Raw genomic sequence first — 15,302 nt, 5'->3', positions numbered from 1 at the left:
TGGCTGAGCTGTCGGAAAAAGCTGCTGCCTCTTGTAACAGCCACTGTTCTGTAGGAACAGAGTTGAAAATGCTGAGCATGAATTTTTAAATTATTAAAAAAAAAAAGGTCTCTGGAGTGATCCAAGCAAGGAATTGCTGAGTAACAAGCCTTACATGTGTATCTGGCAAGGTCCTCAAAACAATCATTAAAAATGGAACACCATTATACCCGAAAGCCTATCTGATAGGGTCTAATCAGCAGTTTCTACACAGGAAGATCATGTCTCAGTCTATCAGTATTTCTGGACATGTCAAAGTAACTGATAGACAAGAGCAAGTGGTAGAACATATGTGGACTTTCAAAGAACCTTTGGAAAGATGTCAAAAGGCTTCCAAAGAGTCTGTTATCTATGAAAAGCAAACATTGCCACAGATTAAAACCAGCCAAAACACTGAACAAAATATGGAATCAACATTCTTCACTGCAGTCAGCTAATTGGATAATGAAGATTAACAGCAGCATCCAGTCTGCATAGAGCAGGCTATTGATCACCTATTGATACTGGTGCCCAGAAGCTCCTTGGATCACAGACCACTGGCCTGCAGCTCTTCCATTCAGTGCCAGTCCAAGGCAAACTGCACACAAATCCCCAGCCTCCTTCATGCAGAACCATCCTAATCCTGAAACCAAACAGACTAAATTTTCCTAGCCTGGTGTCTCTATGTTCCACTAGTTTTCACATACCTTAGCACACAGCAGTGACAGAGGCAGACATTCAGGGCCTCATCCAGCACACATGTGTCTGTGACTCCCTTGTTCAAGGATGAGAGCATCCAGAAATGGCAAATTCCAGGAAAGCTTTCCAACCATCCGACTTTTAGTAGAGAGATGAACACACATGTCATTGCTTATCAGGGCCTGACAGGTAAGGGCAGAGATGCCCCACATTGCTGCTAGCTCCCAGAGCTCTAAAGAAGGAACTTCAAGCAGACAAATCTCTTCCTAAAGACACGTCCACACAACTGATGGCAGAAGTCAGGATGCCCTGTAAGGTTGCACAAGGGTTTTAAGCACTCTAAACCAGTATCACCACAGGACACTGTCCTTAGTGACCAGCTGCCAGCCCCAGAGCCATCACACAGCTCCCAGGCTCTGGCTGCCCCTGCTGAGCCCACGAGCAGCTCTCAAGGATTCACCCCTGCAGAGTGAATTTCCAGTACAAATGGCACAAACAGCTCTGACCACAGCCAGCTTGAGCACTCTGCATCTCTCCCATAAGCTTCCTCAAGCACCATTAACACAGTAATCTCAATTTATTAGGGCTATTTCCCCTCTCCTTCTCCTATCTGGACCAGGAGACTAGCATTTTTGTGAAGTACTGCCTAAATTAAGTTCTGAAATAGAGTGAACTGAACCCTGTCCTATTATTCCAAATTTTAAGCTTCTGTTAAAAGGTTCAGCAGTGCTCACTATATTTATCTTTTATACTGCAAAGAAAAAAAGAAAACCTGAAGCAGTAACATTTCTAGATGACAATCTCAAACTAGCAAAGCTTAAGAATATGCATAAATTTTAACAATGAAAAGGCAAAATAAATGGAATTCAGTATCAACCATGTCAATGTTATCTGTAATGGAAGGCAGGGGGAGTGAACTATGAACACCACTAAAAGCCTTAAGAAATGATATCTCAAATCCAGAAAGGAACTTCAGCAGCTCAGGGACTTCTGCCATCCAATATAATACAGTCAGAAGAGCAGGGAGACCTGAATAAAAAGGGGATGACAAGGAAAACACTACAGTACAGCTCTGTTCATCGGCTGTGCAATCTGATTTGAAATACACCTACTTTATTGGGAGAAGAATATTAAAATACTGGGGGAGGGGTTCTGAGAAGGGCTATGAATTACCAACAACTTGAAAGACTCTCCTATTGAAACAGGCAACCATGAACAGAAAAATAAGGCATTATAAAAAATTAAATGAGACTTCAATAGAAAAACAGAAAATAAAGTCAAGAAAACAACAGCTTCCCAGTGATACAGGCAACTTCATTTATTAACTAAGCTGAGAGGATAGCAAAGCCAAATTTTTAACAGGGAAATATTATATTACAACACATAAGTAGACTGTTAGACTCACTGCCACAGGAAGTCACTGAAGCCAAGATTTTACTGCCATTCAAAAAGAAAGCAGCTATTTAAACACACAATAACAATAATAATAAGGGGAAAAAAAATAAACACACAGCTGAGGGAATCTCAAGCTTCATAACCCAGGATGCAAGAAAGCATCCAAAGAGATCACTGGGCTGTGCTGGGCCATGCAAACACTGCCCTGAACCCGACTGCAGGACGGCCAGAAGCCAACACCAAGGAGAGCATGAGCCACACACAGAACAAACTGTCCCTTGGACACATCAACACCAAGGGTGTTCAGTGCCAAGGCAGCATCTGCCAACACCTAAACCCCAAAAGCATCTGGCACTGGCCAACTTCCAAAACGCGAGGCTTGCACGATTTCATGTTTGATGTGATATTGCTTTCATTTCTTCTCCCACTCTGCAGTTGTATTTTATTTTTTAAGAACAGAAACCACAACTTATTTGCAAATAGGAGTCCAATGCTTGGACTCATTCCAGAAAGCCATCTAGGCTCTTTGGAGAATATCTACCAAGATCACCTCAAATGAGCAAAGAATTAAATACTGAACATTACATGTATTCCCAGTGGAAACAAATTTGGAAAAAATCCCATTCACATGCATAAATTAAAAAATAAGAGAATAGTTCTAGGAACTCCCTGATATCCTCTCCTTCAACTAAAAAAAAAAAAAACCAAACAAAAAAGCCCACCACAAACACAAGCTGTATTTCTAAATTTCCTGACAGCACAATGGCTGTCTCTCTGTATGTATACGTGTTTGCTCTAACTTTGAAGCTGCTCTGAGATGGGGCTGGACCAGACTGATGACCTCCAATGACCCTTTGCTAAATTATTCTATGATTACAAGTAGAGCATATCCAAACATTACACAGCAATACATGATCACTCTAATCAGAATTAACCCTTTTTTCCACTGTGACAATTTATTAAGCTCTTTGGGATCTTCTTAAAAATTCTAACAATTTCTTCAAAGAGTTAACCATTTCCTCCCCTGCACCCATCAAGAAGGACCTTTATAAATAACAGAACAGTAAATTCAAGGGAGAAAACATGCTATTAAAAGCTTTTAAAGTCTGTTATTTTCACACCACCACATATCTTTGAGTAAGTGGTGATCAATGATCCTCAAACAGGAAGACGCAGCACTACCTCTATAGGTACCCCAAGAGTTTTGTTTTGTTTCCTTCACAAAACAAAAAAACATTAGAGAAAAAAACAGGCCTACCTTGCTCTGTGGGCAGAAGCAATTAAGGCTGCCTGCTCTTACCATTGTCACCACCCAAAATATTTTTCCTGCCCCCCACCCATCATAACAACCATCCCAAGTGCTTGGCTGGGCCAGTCAAAGTAGGCTAGTGCTGATGGCTCAGAGCTTAACACATAGACTGCCCAACAATTGCTCACTTCTTGGAGAAGGGAGGGACTCGATTATGACTGCCCTTTTTGGGTAGGAATATTAATTTGGGACACTACCTATCAAAAGTTTTATAAAAATTTGTCACAGTGTAGGTAGGGTAATGTCTTTCAGTTGCCATTAACTTTGGTTTCATCATCTGAGTAAGAAGTGACTCAAATGGGAGAAGACAGACAAAGGAAGCAATTGTACAAGCTTTGTGCCCTTAATAAGTGTCTTGCTAAAAATCCACATAAACTGTCTGATGATGAATCCATAAACAACACTGTTTATTATGAAAAGAACTCCTCACAGACAAAAGAAAACCCAAATCCCAATCTCTGACTGGTATCATTCTCACTCACAGGGATCCTGAGAAAAGACAAAAAAATTCTTCAACAGTATTTCTACTAGAAATAAGTAAAGATAGATATATAGAAAAAGCCAAGGAAGACAGTAGATGTAACTTTGGAGAATTAGGAAAAAAATAAAGTCCACTGCTTTCCAGTGACCCCTGCCAGCTGCGACAGGAACAGCATTGTTCAACTCCAGCAGCATTCCACCCCTCACTGCCTGGTCAGCTGCCTCAAACCAGGCTGACTGGAATTCTTTAACACACCTCTGTCCCCCCTCTAAAACACACCAATACTGCTTCCCCTTTCAAAACCGACAGGACTTTGATTTCTCCCAGAATTCACACCAATGCCCGGCAGCTATGGATACAGCCGGGATCAACTTTTTGAGACAAGCTGAGCTAACTCTGTTTTGGGATAAACCCAGAATACTTGAAATTCTCCATGGAGTTCCCAACAATTACTGACAACTTATTTGTATGTCACGTTCCACACAGCGCAAGGGGAAAAAATTATTGTGCAAACATTGAATTAAACCAACTAGGTTTCCAAATTCTGGTTTCCGAATTCTTTTTCTGGTGACTCAGGCTCATGTTTTATCCCTTGTAATATTTATATCCAGAATAAAAACATACATTGGCAGTAAAACATAGCAACAGAATGTGTAACTGCACAAATATTCCACTTCAAACACGGATTGGGATCTTAAATACACAGGTTCCAAGCACTGCTCTCAACCTTCACCTTCAGAAATGAAAGTTGCTGGCAAATATTGTACAGTGGAGTCCATCAAGGTGATGTGCATACATACATTCATAAACACCTTAGTGGAACAGAAATAAGACTTCTGAGAAAAGGATTATCCTTTCCAGGGAGTCACAAGCAAAGAGGCAAACCAAAGAAGATCACCAAAACTTCAGAGCTACAAAAATAGCCAAATGCATACAGCTATTTATAACCCGGAGATTTATGCACAAAACACTTTTAGCCTCTTAACCTCAGGGAAACAAAGTCTGATGCCAAGCACTAATGTATGTAACAGAAATACAGAAATACATCCTTCTGCTGCTTACTGACCACTCCAAGTGCAGCTGAAGATATTAGGATTCACTTACTAGGATTAACAGGTCATTTCAAGTGATGCACTTCTCCCTGATAAAACAGATACCACCATCTGTTTAACATCATCAACAGGAAGATATAAGCAGACAAATTACTGATGACACACCATCCCTAGTCTCATTCCTATTAGAGAAGTCGTGTCTCCAAACTGTAAGGCAAGCTGTATTTTCTGTAGGAACATTTCATCACAAAGAATTTCAGAACATTAATTAAAGTACTTTCAACAAGTCAGGTTTTCCAATTAATTACTTCTTCCATTTAATTATACGACAGATGGATAAGACACTGGAAAATTTGGAACAAAATCCAAGACTCGGCAGTGTTGCTTTTCAAGTGACCAGTAACACGTAAAAGCAGTAAAAGGCAAAATACCAGGCACAGAGCTTAACACCATGGACTCAAAGTTTCACTGAATCTGATAGATCTGATAGTAGCACACACTCAGAGGCTAGGGTATGAGAAACAGAAGTAAAAGTAACAAACACCTGCACGCTTCTAGTACTGTGGGATACATTTTCTTCAGCTCCTTTGTTTCTAACAGAAAAGACAGCAAATAAAACACCAAAAAATATGACAGCATAAACTTTGAGTGATGAGAAGTTCCCTAGTATTTTGATTCCCAAACGGAAAACCAAGGATAAACTGCAGTCAGGTTGCCACTGCCTAAGGGTGGAAAAGAGGAAAAAAAAAAGGGTAAAGCAAAAGAAAGCATAAACGCATGTAAAACACAAGAGACACGAGACGAGGTCAGAGACGAACATGAAGATGCCGAAATTCAGAAGCTCTGAAGGGAAGCAGAAAAGACGCTCTATCGTTCTATCACCTGACACAGGCACTGAGGCAGCTCTCGGTACGCTCAAGCAGCTCAGTGGGAGCAGGAGCCTCACAGCAGAGCCGGAGCGGGCAGGCATTGCCCCGAGCACGGCAAGGGCCCCGGACCATACCGGCACATCTCCGCCCGCACCGGAGGACACGGCAGCCCGGACACCGACGGCTCCGGGACGGCGCGGCCGCTGCCCGGCCGGCCCCGATGCGGCTCCGCGGCGTTGCGGGCAGGGGCCGCCCGGAGCCGCGCTCGGACCCCCGCCCCAGCGGCGCCGGCTCCCGCCGGTGGGAACCGCGGCGCCGCGGAGGCCGCGGCCGCCCGCCCGTACCCCGGCAGGGGCTGCTCCGGGGGAGCTGGGGGGCGGCAGCCGCCCCGCTCCCGCCGCCCGGCCAGGGCAGCCGCGGCAGCCCCGCCGGTGATGCCCGCCCCGCGCCTCCGCCGCGCCGTCCCCGAGCGCCGAGAGGGCACCGCCGCCTCGCCCCGGCCGGCTCCCCGCGCCGCGGTCGGCCCCTTCCCCAGCCGCACGGGGAACTCGGCGCCCCGGTTCTCCCCCCGCTCTGCCCCGGCGGGACGGAGACGCCCCCGGGTGCCGGAGCCCCCCCTGTGTGCCGGACCCCCCCCGCCGCCATCTCACCGTTCGCCGGTGCCGCGGGGCAGCGCGCGCCGCACGCAACGGCGGCGGGAGCGCGAGGCGGCGGCGGGAAGGCGCGCGCGAGGCAACAGCTGGCGGGGGAAGCGCGAGGGAGGGGAGCGGCGCGCGCGTCCAGGCGCCAGCGGCGGCAGCAACAGCGCGCCACCCGCGCGCGCCGCCGGGCCGGGGGCGGGGCCAGCGGGGGACAGCAGCCAATGGCGGCCCCTCCGCCTCCAGGGGCGGGGCCGAGCCGTGACTGGCAGCGGCACAGCCCAACGAGAGCGCGGGAAAGGCAGGGCTGCGCTTGACGGACAGGCTGCGAGGCGGAGGCGGGGACGCTGTGACAGACAGCCCTTTGCACCAATCGGCGGTGGGGGCGGGGCTCCAGGCTGACCCGCCGCCAGCCGGGATGGGCGGTCCGGGCTCGAGGGGCGTCACCGACAGCCGGACTAGGAAGGCGGGATTAACTTGAGCGACGTCGCCGTAGCCCAATGAGAATGGAGAACGGCAGGACGCGCGCCCCCGCTGGCCAATAGCAAGCGCGGGGCGGGGGAGGGAGGCGGGCGGTTCCCTGAGGCGGAGCGGGCGGGGAGGGCCCCGCGCCCCCTCAGCTGAGCGCGGGCCCCGCGGACCGGGGGATGCGCCGGGATCTGCGGTAGGTGACGGGCAGCGAGGGGGGCTCCCGCCTCCGGGACCGCCGGCACGGCCGGGGAAGCGGGGCCTGGCGGGACAAGGCCGTGGGGCCGAGGGAGGGGCCGAGTTTGTGAATACAAAGCTGTGTTTAATTGGGGTTTTAAGCCGGGCCTACCGCAGTATTTCTTTCGAAGTGTTAACTCACCTATAGATCGGAGTAGGCTCTAAAAAGGTATGTAATGGAACTGGGGTTCTGTTTAATATGGCTTCACCATAATACGAATTTCAGGACTTTTTTAGGCGATGCTCACGCTTTAAATCTAAATGTGTAGGTTCATGTTATTACTGCTGAGCTGACTGTCATGTGTGAGTTGCCCTCTTTATTTTTTCTCTTAAACAGGACAGTATTAGCTCTCATAATATCCTCGTTATGCAGATCATCCCACCAAGGTCAGTGATGCTCCTTGGATAGTTTCTGCTCACTGAAAATATTCACTCTCTAATTATGTTGGTCCTTTAATAGGAGTCAGGAGCTTTTCTATTTTCACTGTGTTCTCACTGAAGAGCCAGTCCAGACCTGTAGCACAGCTGCATCCTGCACCCAGCTTGCTGGGATAGCTGGGCTCCAGCAGAGAATCTGCCCATCATCTTTGTTTCACTATGAGATAATCAAATGCTCCATGTAATCAAACCCTTCATTGTTATGTCAGCTCTATATCCAGCTCTCAGCCTTCAAAATCTGGTAGGTTTCTTTAATTGGACTCTTAAGATCTCAAAAGTACACTTGGATTTTCTTGAGTTTTCATCTCAAAATGCCTCTAAAACTGACTGGATTCTTGCAGTCCTGCCCAACCTGGCAGGAATGTCTGTTAGGTCAGGGAAAGGCAGTGTAACTTCTTCCCATGCTGAATTTTCTGCCTGTGTTTTCCAGTGGTTCTTAGCAAACTGAAAGTATTTTCAAGTGAACAACCTTCAAATTGAGTAGCCCCATGTAATACATCTTCAGTAGCTTTGTGTTTCCTCTAGAGACAGGCGATAGCACCTTCTTTGGGTATCTATCTGATAACCTGATACTTTAAGAGTGTTGAGTTTCTTTTTTCTTTTCAGACCTAAGTTTCCAGTCTGTTTCTCTTTGGTTTCTGCTTTCTCCAGTTTGCTAATAAGAGAATGTCCTTCTTGTAGTGTTTGTAGCATTTACTTCCAGAACTGGTTTTGAAAAACATTCTCATGAAAAGAATGTTGAAACTTCATTTCAGACCATGACTCCTCACTTTAGCCACAGACTTGCACCTGAGAATATTGCAAGTGTTTTCAAAATACTGTAAATGCTTTAGGCCAGACATAGTAATTGTTCTGCAATCCCCTGCCAGCTGGTTTAGGTTTGTTTCTGTAACAAGAGCAAAACAATGCTATCTAAACCTCCTCCAATTTTTTTGTCCCCTTAACTCGACTGCTGCTTCTGAGCTTCCCCTGTTCCCCAGCAAAGAGAAGGGTGGGGGGTCTTGGTTCCACCCTGTCAGGAACTGCCTTTGACCAGACCCTTTGGTGATCTGAGCAGAACTCAGACTGTGAAAAGCAAAACTACAAAATCCTACTTTAAACTTTCTCTTTTTTTTCTAGTTCAGCTCAGGGAACTGGCCTGACTCGGACACAAGTGTCAGCCCCAAAACAAGGAGGGGACACATTGACTGCAACTCCAACTTAGATTATTTTAGGCAAAACTGGATCTTCTTACAAGAAATCTTACTAAATCCAATCCACTGAATCAAATCCATTCAAACTTCAAACCCAGACTGAACAAAGTAGTGGATCTGTTTGTTGAACTGTGTATCAGAAGATGCAGATTTAAACTGTAGGATAATTTTAGTGATGAACAAAATTGTTATCCCCTCACTGTAAAATAGTAGGTCATCTCATAACCAGTTGAGACAGCAATTTTTACTTCCCTCCTTCCAGCAGCAAATCTTATCTGAGCACAGAATTTGTTCAACTTCCTAATCTGGCAAAAAACTATTCCAGTTCTAAAAAAAACAAATGGGTGGCAGTAGATTTGTAGATTTGTGCTTGCTGGGTGAGTTCAGCAGCCACAGTCAGGTGATGTTGTGTGCTGTGGTAATAACTCACAGGAAGCAGCAGCAGCAGCAGCTCCTGGGCACAGAGGGGCAGCAGCTCTTGTCCTTCCCTCAGCATCTGGTGCTCAGCATTCACTGCTTCAGAACACAACATCACACTTCCAGTAATTCAAATATTTTTCTAGTCTGGAACAAATCAAAGCTCATTTTCTTATTTCAGGTGAAAGATTATTTGTGTTTTAAAGGAAATTAGTAAAAATTTTAACTCGAATTTTTGAAATGGTTAAAATACATATTTCAGCACCATTTCACAGGTGAAAATTACTCATTTTTGTAGCATGAAATCTAGAGGAAGATCACAGTCCTTCACACTTCTGCTTTTTACACCTGTAGTGAAAGGCTTTTGGCAGATGCAGTGGTAAAAACTATCCAGTTAGGAAGATAAAAACTTCACTTTCATGACTGCAGCAGCAGATGCATTTATCTTGTTTTTCTTTTGTCATGACTACAGAGAAATTTAAATATCCTACCCAGCCAATAAACCTGTCAGCCAGTGTCTGAAATACTTGAGATACCTGCCAAGAAGCAAACCTTATCTGTAACTTTTAGTCATTTCAAGATTGCTGGCTGACAGAAAGCTGGGCAGTGCTCAGTGTGAGCCCAGATCAGTTCAGCTGCAGCTCTGCAAACTGCAGGATCCCTGCGAGGGTTTTTGGGCTCTTTGTGCTGGTTCAGGTCTTACTGTGGTTATTTTGTTACAGAGACAGAACTGTTATGTTTTGTTTTCAAGTGTTAGCTCTGAGTGCCTCAGTACTGGTGGAAAATGGATCTGAACATATTCTTAGCTTTCAGAAATCCTAAATGAGTCTGACAGCTTGTTTAGGATTAAAGTACAGTTTGTTTCACTGAACAGATTTAGATGAAGGCACTTACACAGCTGACTTAAGGCACTCCAAGGGAATGGTGGACTGGAGCAAACCCTGCTCAGCTGAGCATGCTAATTATGAAAGTGCTGGGAAGCAGCATGTGGGTGAGGCTAGCAGTGGGAAAGCAAGAGCAAGGAATTGGTCTCCTTTATGGAATATGCCTCGTGGTGGTGTAGAGCCATCTTTTGATGCCTTCCCTCCCCTTTTTGTTTGTTAGGTTGTTGCTGACAGCGAAGGCCTTCCTCTCAAAGCTGTTTAAATGAGAATGTCCCTGGCGCAAAGAGTGCTGCTGACATGGCTTTTTACCTTACTCTTCCTCATCATGCTGGTGCTGAAGTTGGATGAGAAAGCACCGTGGAACTGGTTCCTCATTTTTATTCCAGTGTGGATCTTTGACACAATTCTTCTCGTTATGTTAATTGTAAAAATGGCTGGGCGCTGCAAGTCTGGCTTTGACCCCCGCAACGGCTCCCAGAACATGAAGAAGAAAGTCTGGTACCTTGTTGCCATGCTGCTGAAATTGGCCTTCTGCCTGGCCCTGTGTGCCAAGCTGCAGCGCTTCACCACCATGAAACTGGCCTACGTGTTCATCCCCCTCTGGGCCCTGCTGCTGGGGGCCATGGTGGAACTGGGATACAATATCTTCTATGTACGGAGAGACTAGGCTAGGCCAGGTGCTTTCCAGGGCCAGGACTGGCACCAAATTACTAGATTATTACCATTTTGCCACAAATTTGATCTTCAAACTAGAAAGCCAAATGAGTCAAGCTGGAGACTTAAGCTAAAGCAGACTGAAGACTGAAAGTAGACATGTTTCTTTTTTTTATTTTAAAACTCACATATGCTCTTGTAAATAAAAGTATTTGTTCAACATAAGCTGTTCTAATATGATTGCTGATACATGTTACATGGAATAAGATATGGGTTCTTCATGTGCAGGTAGAAGACCTTGTCAAAAAAACCACAAATGTTCTACCCAGAGTACCCAGCACATTGAGTAACCCCAGGAAAGAGGACTAACATTTTCTGCTACTTATCCTGTAAGTAAAGAAATAACCAGTTAACAGTAATTTCCATACAGAGCTAAATTTGCTTTAAAAATCAGTAACAATTGACAGCAGTCAAATAAGAGCAAGAAAAGGAACACCTTTTTTTTTTTTTTGACAGTGAGATTCCATTACCAGTGTAAAAATAAGCAGTTTTCTAAGCTGCTGTAACAGCCCATAACCAACCAGTTTGTTAACCTTAGGGAACACAGTTGGTAGCTGAGCTATGCCAGCAGTCCTGAGATCCAGAGAAGAGGGAGACAATGGTATTTCTTTTCCAAGTGAGAGATCACCAATGCTGCAAGAGACTGAAAATACAGGGTGAGTATAAAATACTGCATTTGTACCTGCCTCAAAGTGTTACTTGAACAAGACAGTCTTTAATAGCAGAGGATATGAAATTTTTGGGGGTGAAGCTTTGGCTTCATGGAGCACTGACAAACTCAGATGTGAGGAAATGACCTTTGTCAGGTAACAATAGGACTTGAGGGAAAAACTGGAACTACAAGTGTATTTTGTGGGCTAAAATGCTCTTCCAGGAGATACAGTAACACCAAATTCAAATGTAGCAGTTATCTGGGACATTATTAACATGCATACTGAAAATACTGATCCATTCCTAGAGACAAAAGAATGTCAAGTGAATGAAAAACAGTCTAGGGTAACAGGACATACCTAGACAAGTGTTTCACTAGTAGAATTTTAAGTATGTACATTCAGCTGTACTTGTCTGTGCAAAAAAGTCTTCCTGAAGTGTTTGGATTTACTCTTGCTGTTTCATCACACAGATGTGGGTAAAAACACAGAGGAACCATATTGTGGGAGGCTGCTGAAAGAGCTTTATCTAAGAAAACATGTTCCATTCTAAGGCAGTTAATCTCAATTCAGAATATCAGGTAACAAATCCTCTATAAAATGAATTTAAGTAATATTTATTTATTTCAGAATGGTTGACTGTCCTTGCTAAAGGAGAAGCCAGGAAAAGACAGAGACAAAAGAATTCAAAACAGTAGCTGTTTTTAAAAAAAAGTAAAAATATTTATAAACCCTTTCTTTTTATAACAAATCATTGGTTTTTACTAAGCAAACCCATGTACCCAGCCCCAAGATATGCACATCAGGTCATTTATGGGGAGTGTCTAGCAGGAACAGTTGTTTGGAGGTGTAGCTATGCATTGTGTAGTTCTCAAAAATACTTCATCTTGCTCTGTGTTTGAGAGTTCTTGCCCATTCATGTGAGGGTCCCATGGAGCACTGACTTCCTTCAGTCTTGAGTGATTTTTCAAGAAAAACTGGCACTTGTGATGAGGATGTGCTGTGGGGAGGGGTACATTAATGTCAGAACAGGCTCTGAGACCTGCTGGCTACAGCAGCTGTGAGAGTGAGCACACACAGGTGCCACAGGTACCCATGTGTGGGGTGCAGAGAACAGGGTGCTGGGTGTGTGTCCAGCTTTGTGTGTGGGGTGGGAGAACAGATTTGATCTGCAAGTCCCACTTGGTTCTGTTCTGCAAATGGGAACCCAAGCCACGGAGCCCCTGTCTGGAATGGAATGCCACTCCATGGCAGGCAGTCTAGACCTTGAGCATTTGTTATGGCTGCTTTCAAAATGTATGAAGAGTATCTAAAGCCCTACCTCCAATTCAGGTAAACTTTGATGAGCCACTTAGCAAGCAGTGATACAAGTGTGTAACAAGCATTCAAGCACCTCAGACAAGATGATTTTATCTGCACACACACACACACACTTACCTGTGGTAGGTATGGGACCAAGCATAAAAGAACACCCATGGTCCTTTTCCATCTGATGATTCTGGAAAAATAAAATTCCAAACCCTCTTGTTTAGAGGATGCCAGCACAGCCCCATGCTGCTCAGGAGAGCAGAGCAGGTTTCCTCAGCCCAGCTGACAATGGTAATTGATTGTTATGACATAAAACAAAAGATGGAAGAGTAAGAACTGGCTTCACTGGAACTTGGTGTATTATTAGCAAGATAGGCCATGAATGGTGACTCTGCCCCCTTAATAAAGCCCTTCTCTTCCACAGATGTAACAATTATCGGAAAGTTTGGCATCTCTAATTAACTAGAATCACACACAGTCCTTACAAATCTCCTTGTAATTGTTGCCTCTAATTCAATAGGAAAAGATCAGCAATATCAGTTTGGGTTGTGGGTTTGGCTTTTTTTTTTTTTTTTAAAGGTTTACCAACCTTGAAATAAATTATTTGGAAAGCTGAAGCAGATGCTTCTTGCTGGTGTCATACAGAAGTCACACACAGCCAGACAGAACTGCTCAGCTTTCCAAGCTCCTTGTCCTTACAGGGGAACTTGGACAAGAGCATTTCCCTTTTGAGAATTTTGTATCATATTTAACTGACCTGAACAGTGCTGAGATCTTTGTGCACACATCTCTGCCTTATCAGAACTTCATTCAGAAGGATCTGTGACACAGAGTACACTATAGCCCACTGTGACCTCTCCAGAAACAGCTGCAGGAATTAATTAAATCTGTTCATAATTACGCTGTTCTCAAAGGTGCTGATGACAGCTTGGAAGTGGAACCAATTTCCACCAATCTCCTCACACATTTTCCTCAATTTACCAACTGATCTTCAGTAACAAGATAAAACAAGTGAAAAGCAAATTTGCTGAAGGTGGCAGGAAAAGGAGAGCTCCATGCTGAGATGGCTCACACTGATTTGTGATAAAAAAGGCACAAGGATGTCTCAGCTCCCTGCAGCTGCTGATGGGGGGCAAAGGAGAGAATCTGGCTTTCAGGAGCTTTGTTTTAAACTGCAATTCAAAAGCTTGTTGAAACCAAATGGAAGTTATTTCTGTGTACTGATGATATATATTGGACATGGAGAGATACACTCCACATAATTTCTCTCTTTCCATCATGTATACAGGTTTGAACACTTCAGTATGCATTGCAGGTGAGTATCTGCTTTTGTCTGATAACAAAAAATCATTAACACACGTGTGAAAGGTCATGAAACTGAAATTTGCAATTGCCAATTCTTACTGGTTTTCTTGATTTGTCACCATTTTAGAACAGTATCTAGTTTTGTGTTCTTTTTATACTTGAAAAATGCAGTTCTGTGACATGTGCATCCCCACCTATAACAAAGTTTACCCTGAATGCTCTGAGAACATGTGCAGACACACATAAAATGCACTGCCAGGCACAGAGGGCAATAACAAAGCCTGAACTAGCACAGGACAGGGTGCACAACCACTTGAGGGATGTATTATCAGTATTATTTCCTGATACATCTGTATCACAGTACAGAAGCAAAATGTTTGCCTAACCTCATGAAAATTTTCACATTTCCACAGTGTAGAAAGTTGGGTGACAGAAACTGGAATTGAAAGTGGAAATTATGAGACTCCCAGAAACTTAGAATTTTAACATCAGGTGTTCCCTATTTTAACATCAATAAAATTTTGGGAAAAAAACCCCAAAACATGGCTTTTCAGTCAAAAAGCTCCTGAATAATTGCATCCTCAGAAATAAGTTGTTTGAATTTACTAGCATGGAAAACATAGCACTATCATGTAACACATTATGCTTTTTAATTAGGATTGCAGTAAAAACAACTATGCTGAGTTGTGAAAAAAACATTTGCACCTTTTTACTGTCACTTTACTGGTTTTAAAGGTTTTGATGGAGTTAATCTCCCATAAAGCTCTGGAGACCTGAATGGGCCTGGCTATCAACTTGCTGCTGAAAAGCATCAGGCTTTGAGAACTTAGGGAATCTCTGCAGCTCGACCTAGAGTACTGTTCAATACAAATTCTGCATTTCCTCCTTGGATTTGTACTGAGGTGGGATAAAGAACAGGAAAATCTGCAACTCAGTGATGCCATTCCCTCTGATCTGCCTTTCCTAACAAAACCAAGATCCCAAGCAGACAAATATAAGAGAAGTCTCTCTACAGTGCAGAACAACAGCCTAAGAGCAAGAAACAGGAAAGCAATGAGAATGTGAGCTTAGTTCATCCACCTTAATTTTTATCTCAGTGTTCTTTCTGAAGTTCATTAAAAAATCACCATTTAAAGATGTTTTTAGTCTAAAAATTCAATTTCTGTGATTAATTAAAACACTCAGTTGCTTCAGCTCACATTGGCAAGTATCTGGGTGTTACTCTTG

General features: G+C 44.1%; 2 protein-coding genes and 1 long non-coding RNA gene across 4 annotated transcripts in view; 2 read left to right on the top strand and 1 right to left on the bottom strand.

The window, feature by feature from the left end:
- The window catches only part of PHTF2 (putative homeodomain transcription factor 2), a 63,875-nt gene extending 57,349 nt beyond the window's left edge, over positions 1-6,526 (bottom strand). The window contains exon 1 of the mRNA XM_066549893.1: positions 6,474-6,526. The gene's annotated coding sequence lies outside the window, so the exon portion shown is untranslated. The remainder of the gene's footprint in view (positions 1-6,473) is intronic.
- Positions 6,527-7,032: 506 nt separating this feature from the next.
- Positions 7,033-10,977, top strand: TMEM60 (transmembrane protein 60). Of its 2 annotated transcripts, XM_066550893.1 has the most exons (3): positions 7,070-7,125; positions 7,504-7,553; positions 10,319-10,977. In XM_066550893.1, the coding sequence occupies exon 3, from the start codon at positions 10,361-10,363 to the stop codon at positions 10,763-10,765; it is 405 nt and encodes a 134-aa protein (XP_066406990.1). In that variant the 5' UTR covers positions 7,070-7,125; positions 7,504-7,553; positions 10,319-10,360; the 3' UTR covers positions 10,766-10,977. The 2 variants fall into 2 exon arrangements, with proteins under 2 accessions (XP_066406989.1, XP_066406990.1); XM_066550892.1 differs by lacking the exon at positions 7,504-7,553 and having other exon boundaries at positions 7,033-7,125.
- A 337-nt stretch (positions 10,978-11,314) lies between these two features.
- LOC136557242 (uncharacterized) lies at positions 11,315-14,085 on the top strand. Its single transcript, XR_010783745.1, has 3 exons — positions 11,315-11,468; positions 11,936-12,043; positions 14,059-14,085. It is a non-coding gene; the product is annotated as an uncharacterized lncRNA (long non-coding RNA).
- Positions 14,086-15,302: the final 1,217 nt, after the last annotated feature.

This window comes from Molothrus aeneus, chromosome 5 (assembly GCF_037042795.1).
Source record: "Molothrus aeneus isolate 106 chromosome 5, BPBGC_Maene_1.0, whole genome shotgun sequence".
NCBI lineage: Eukaryota > Metazoa > Chordata > Aves > Passeriformes > Icteridae > Molothrus > Molothrus aeneus.
This window is presented reverse-complemented; position numbering and strand designations above follow the sequence as displayed.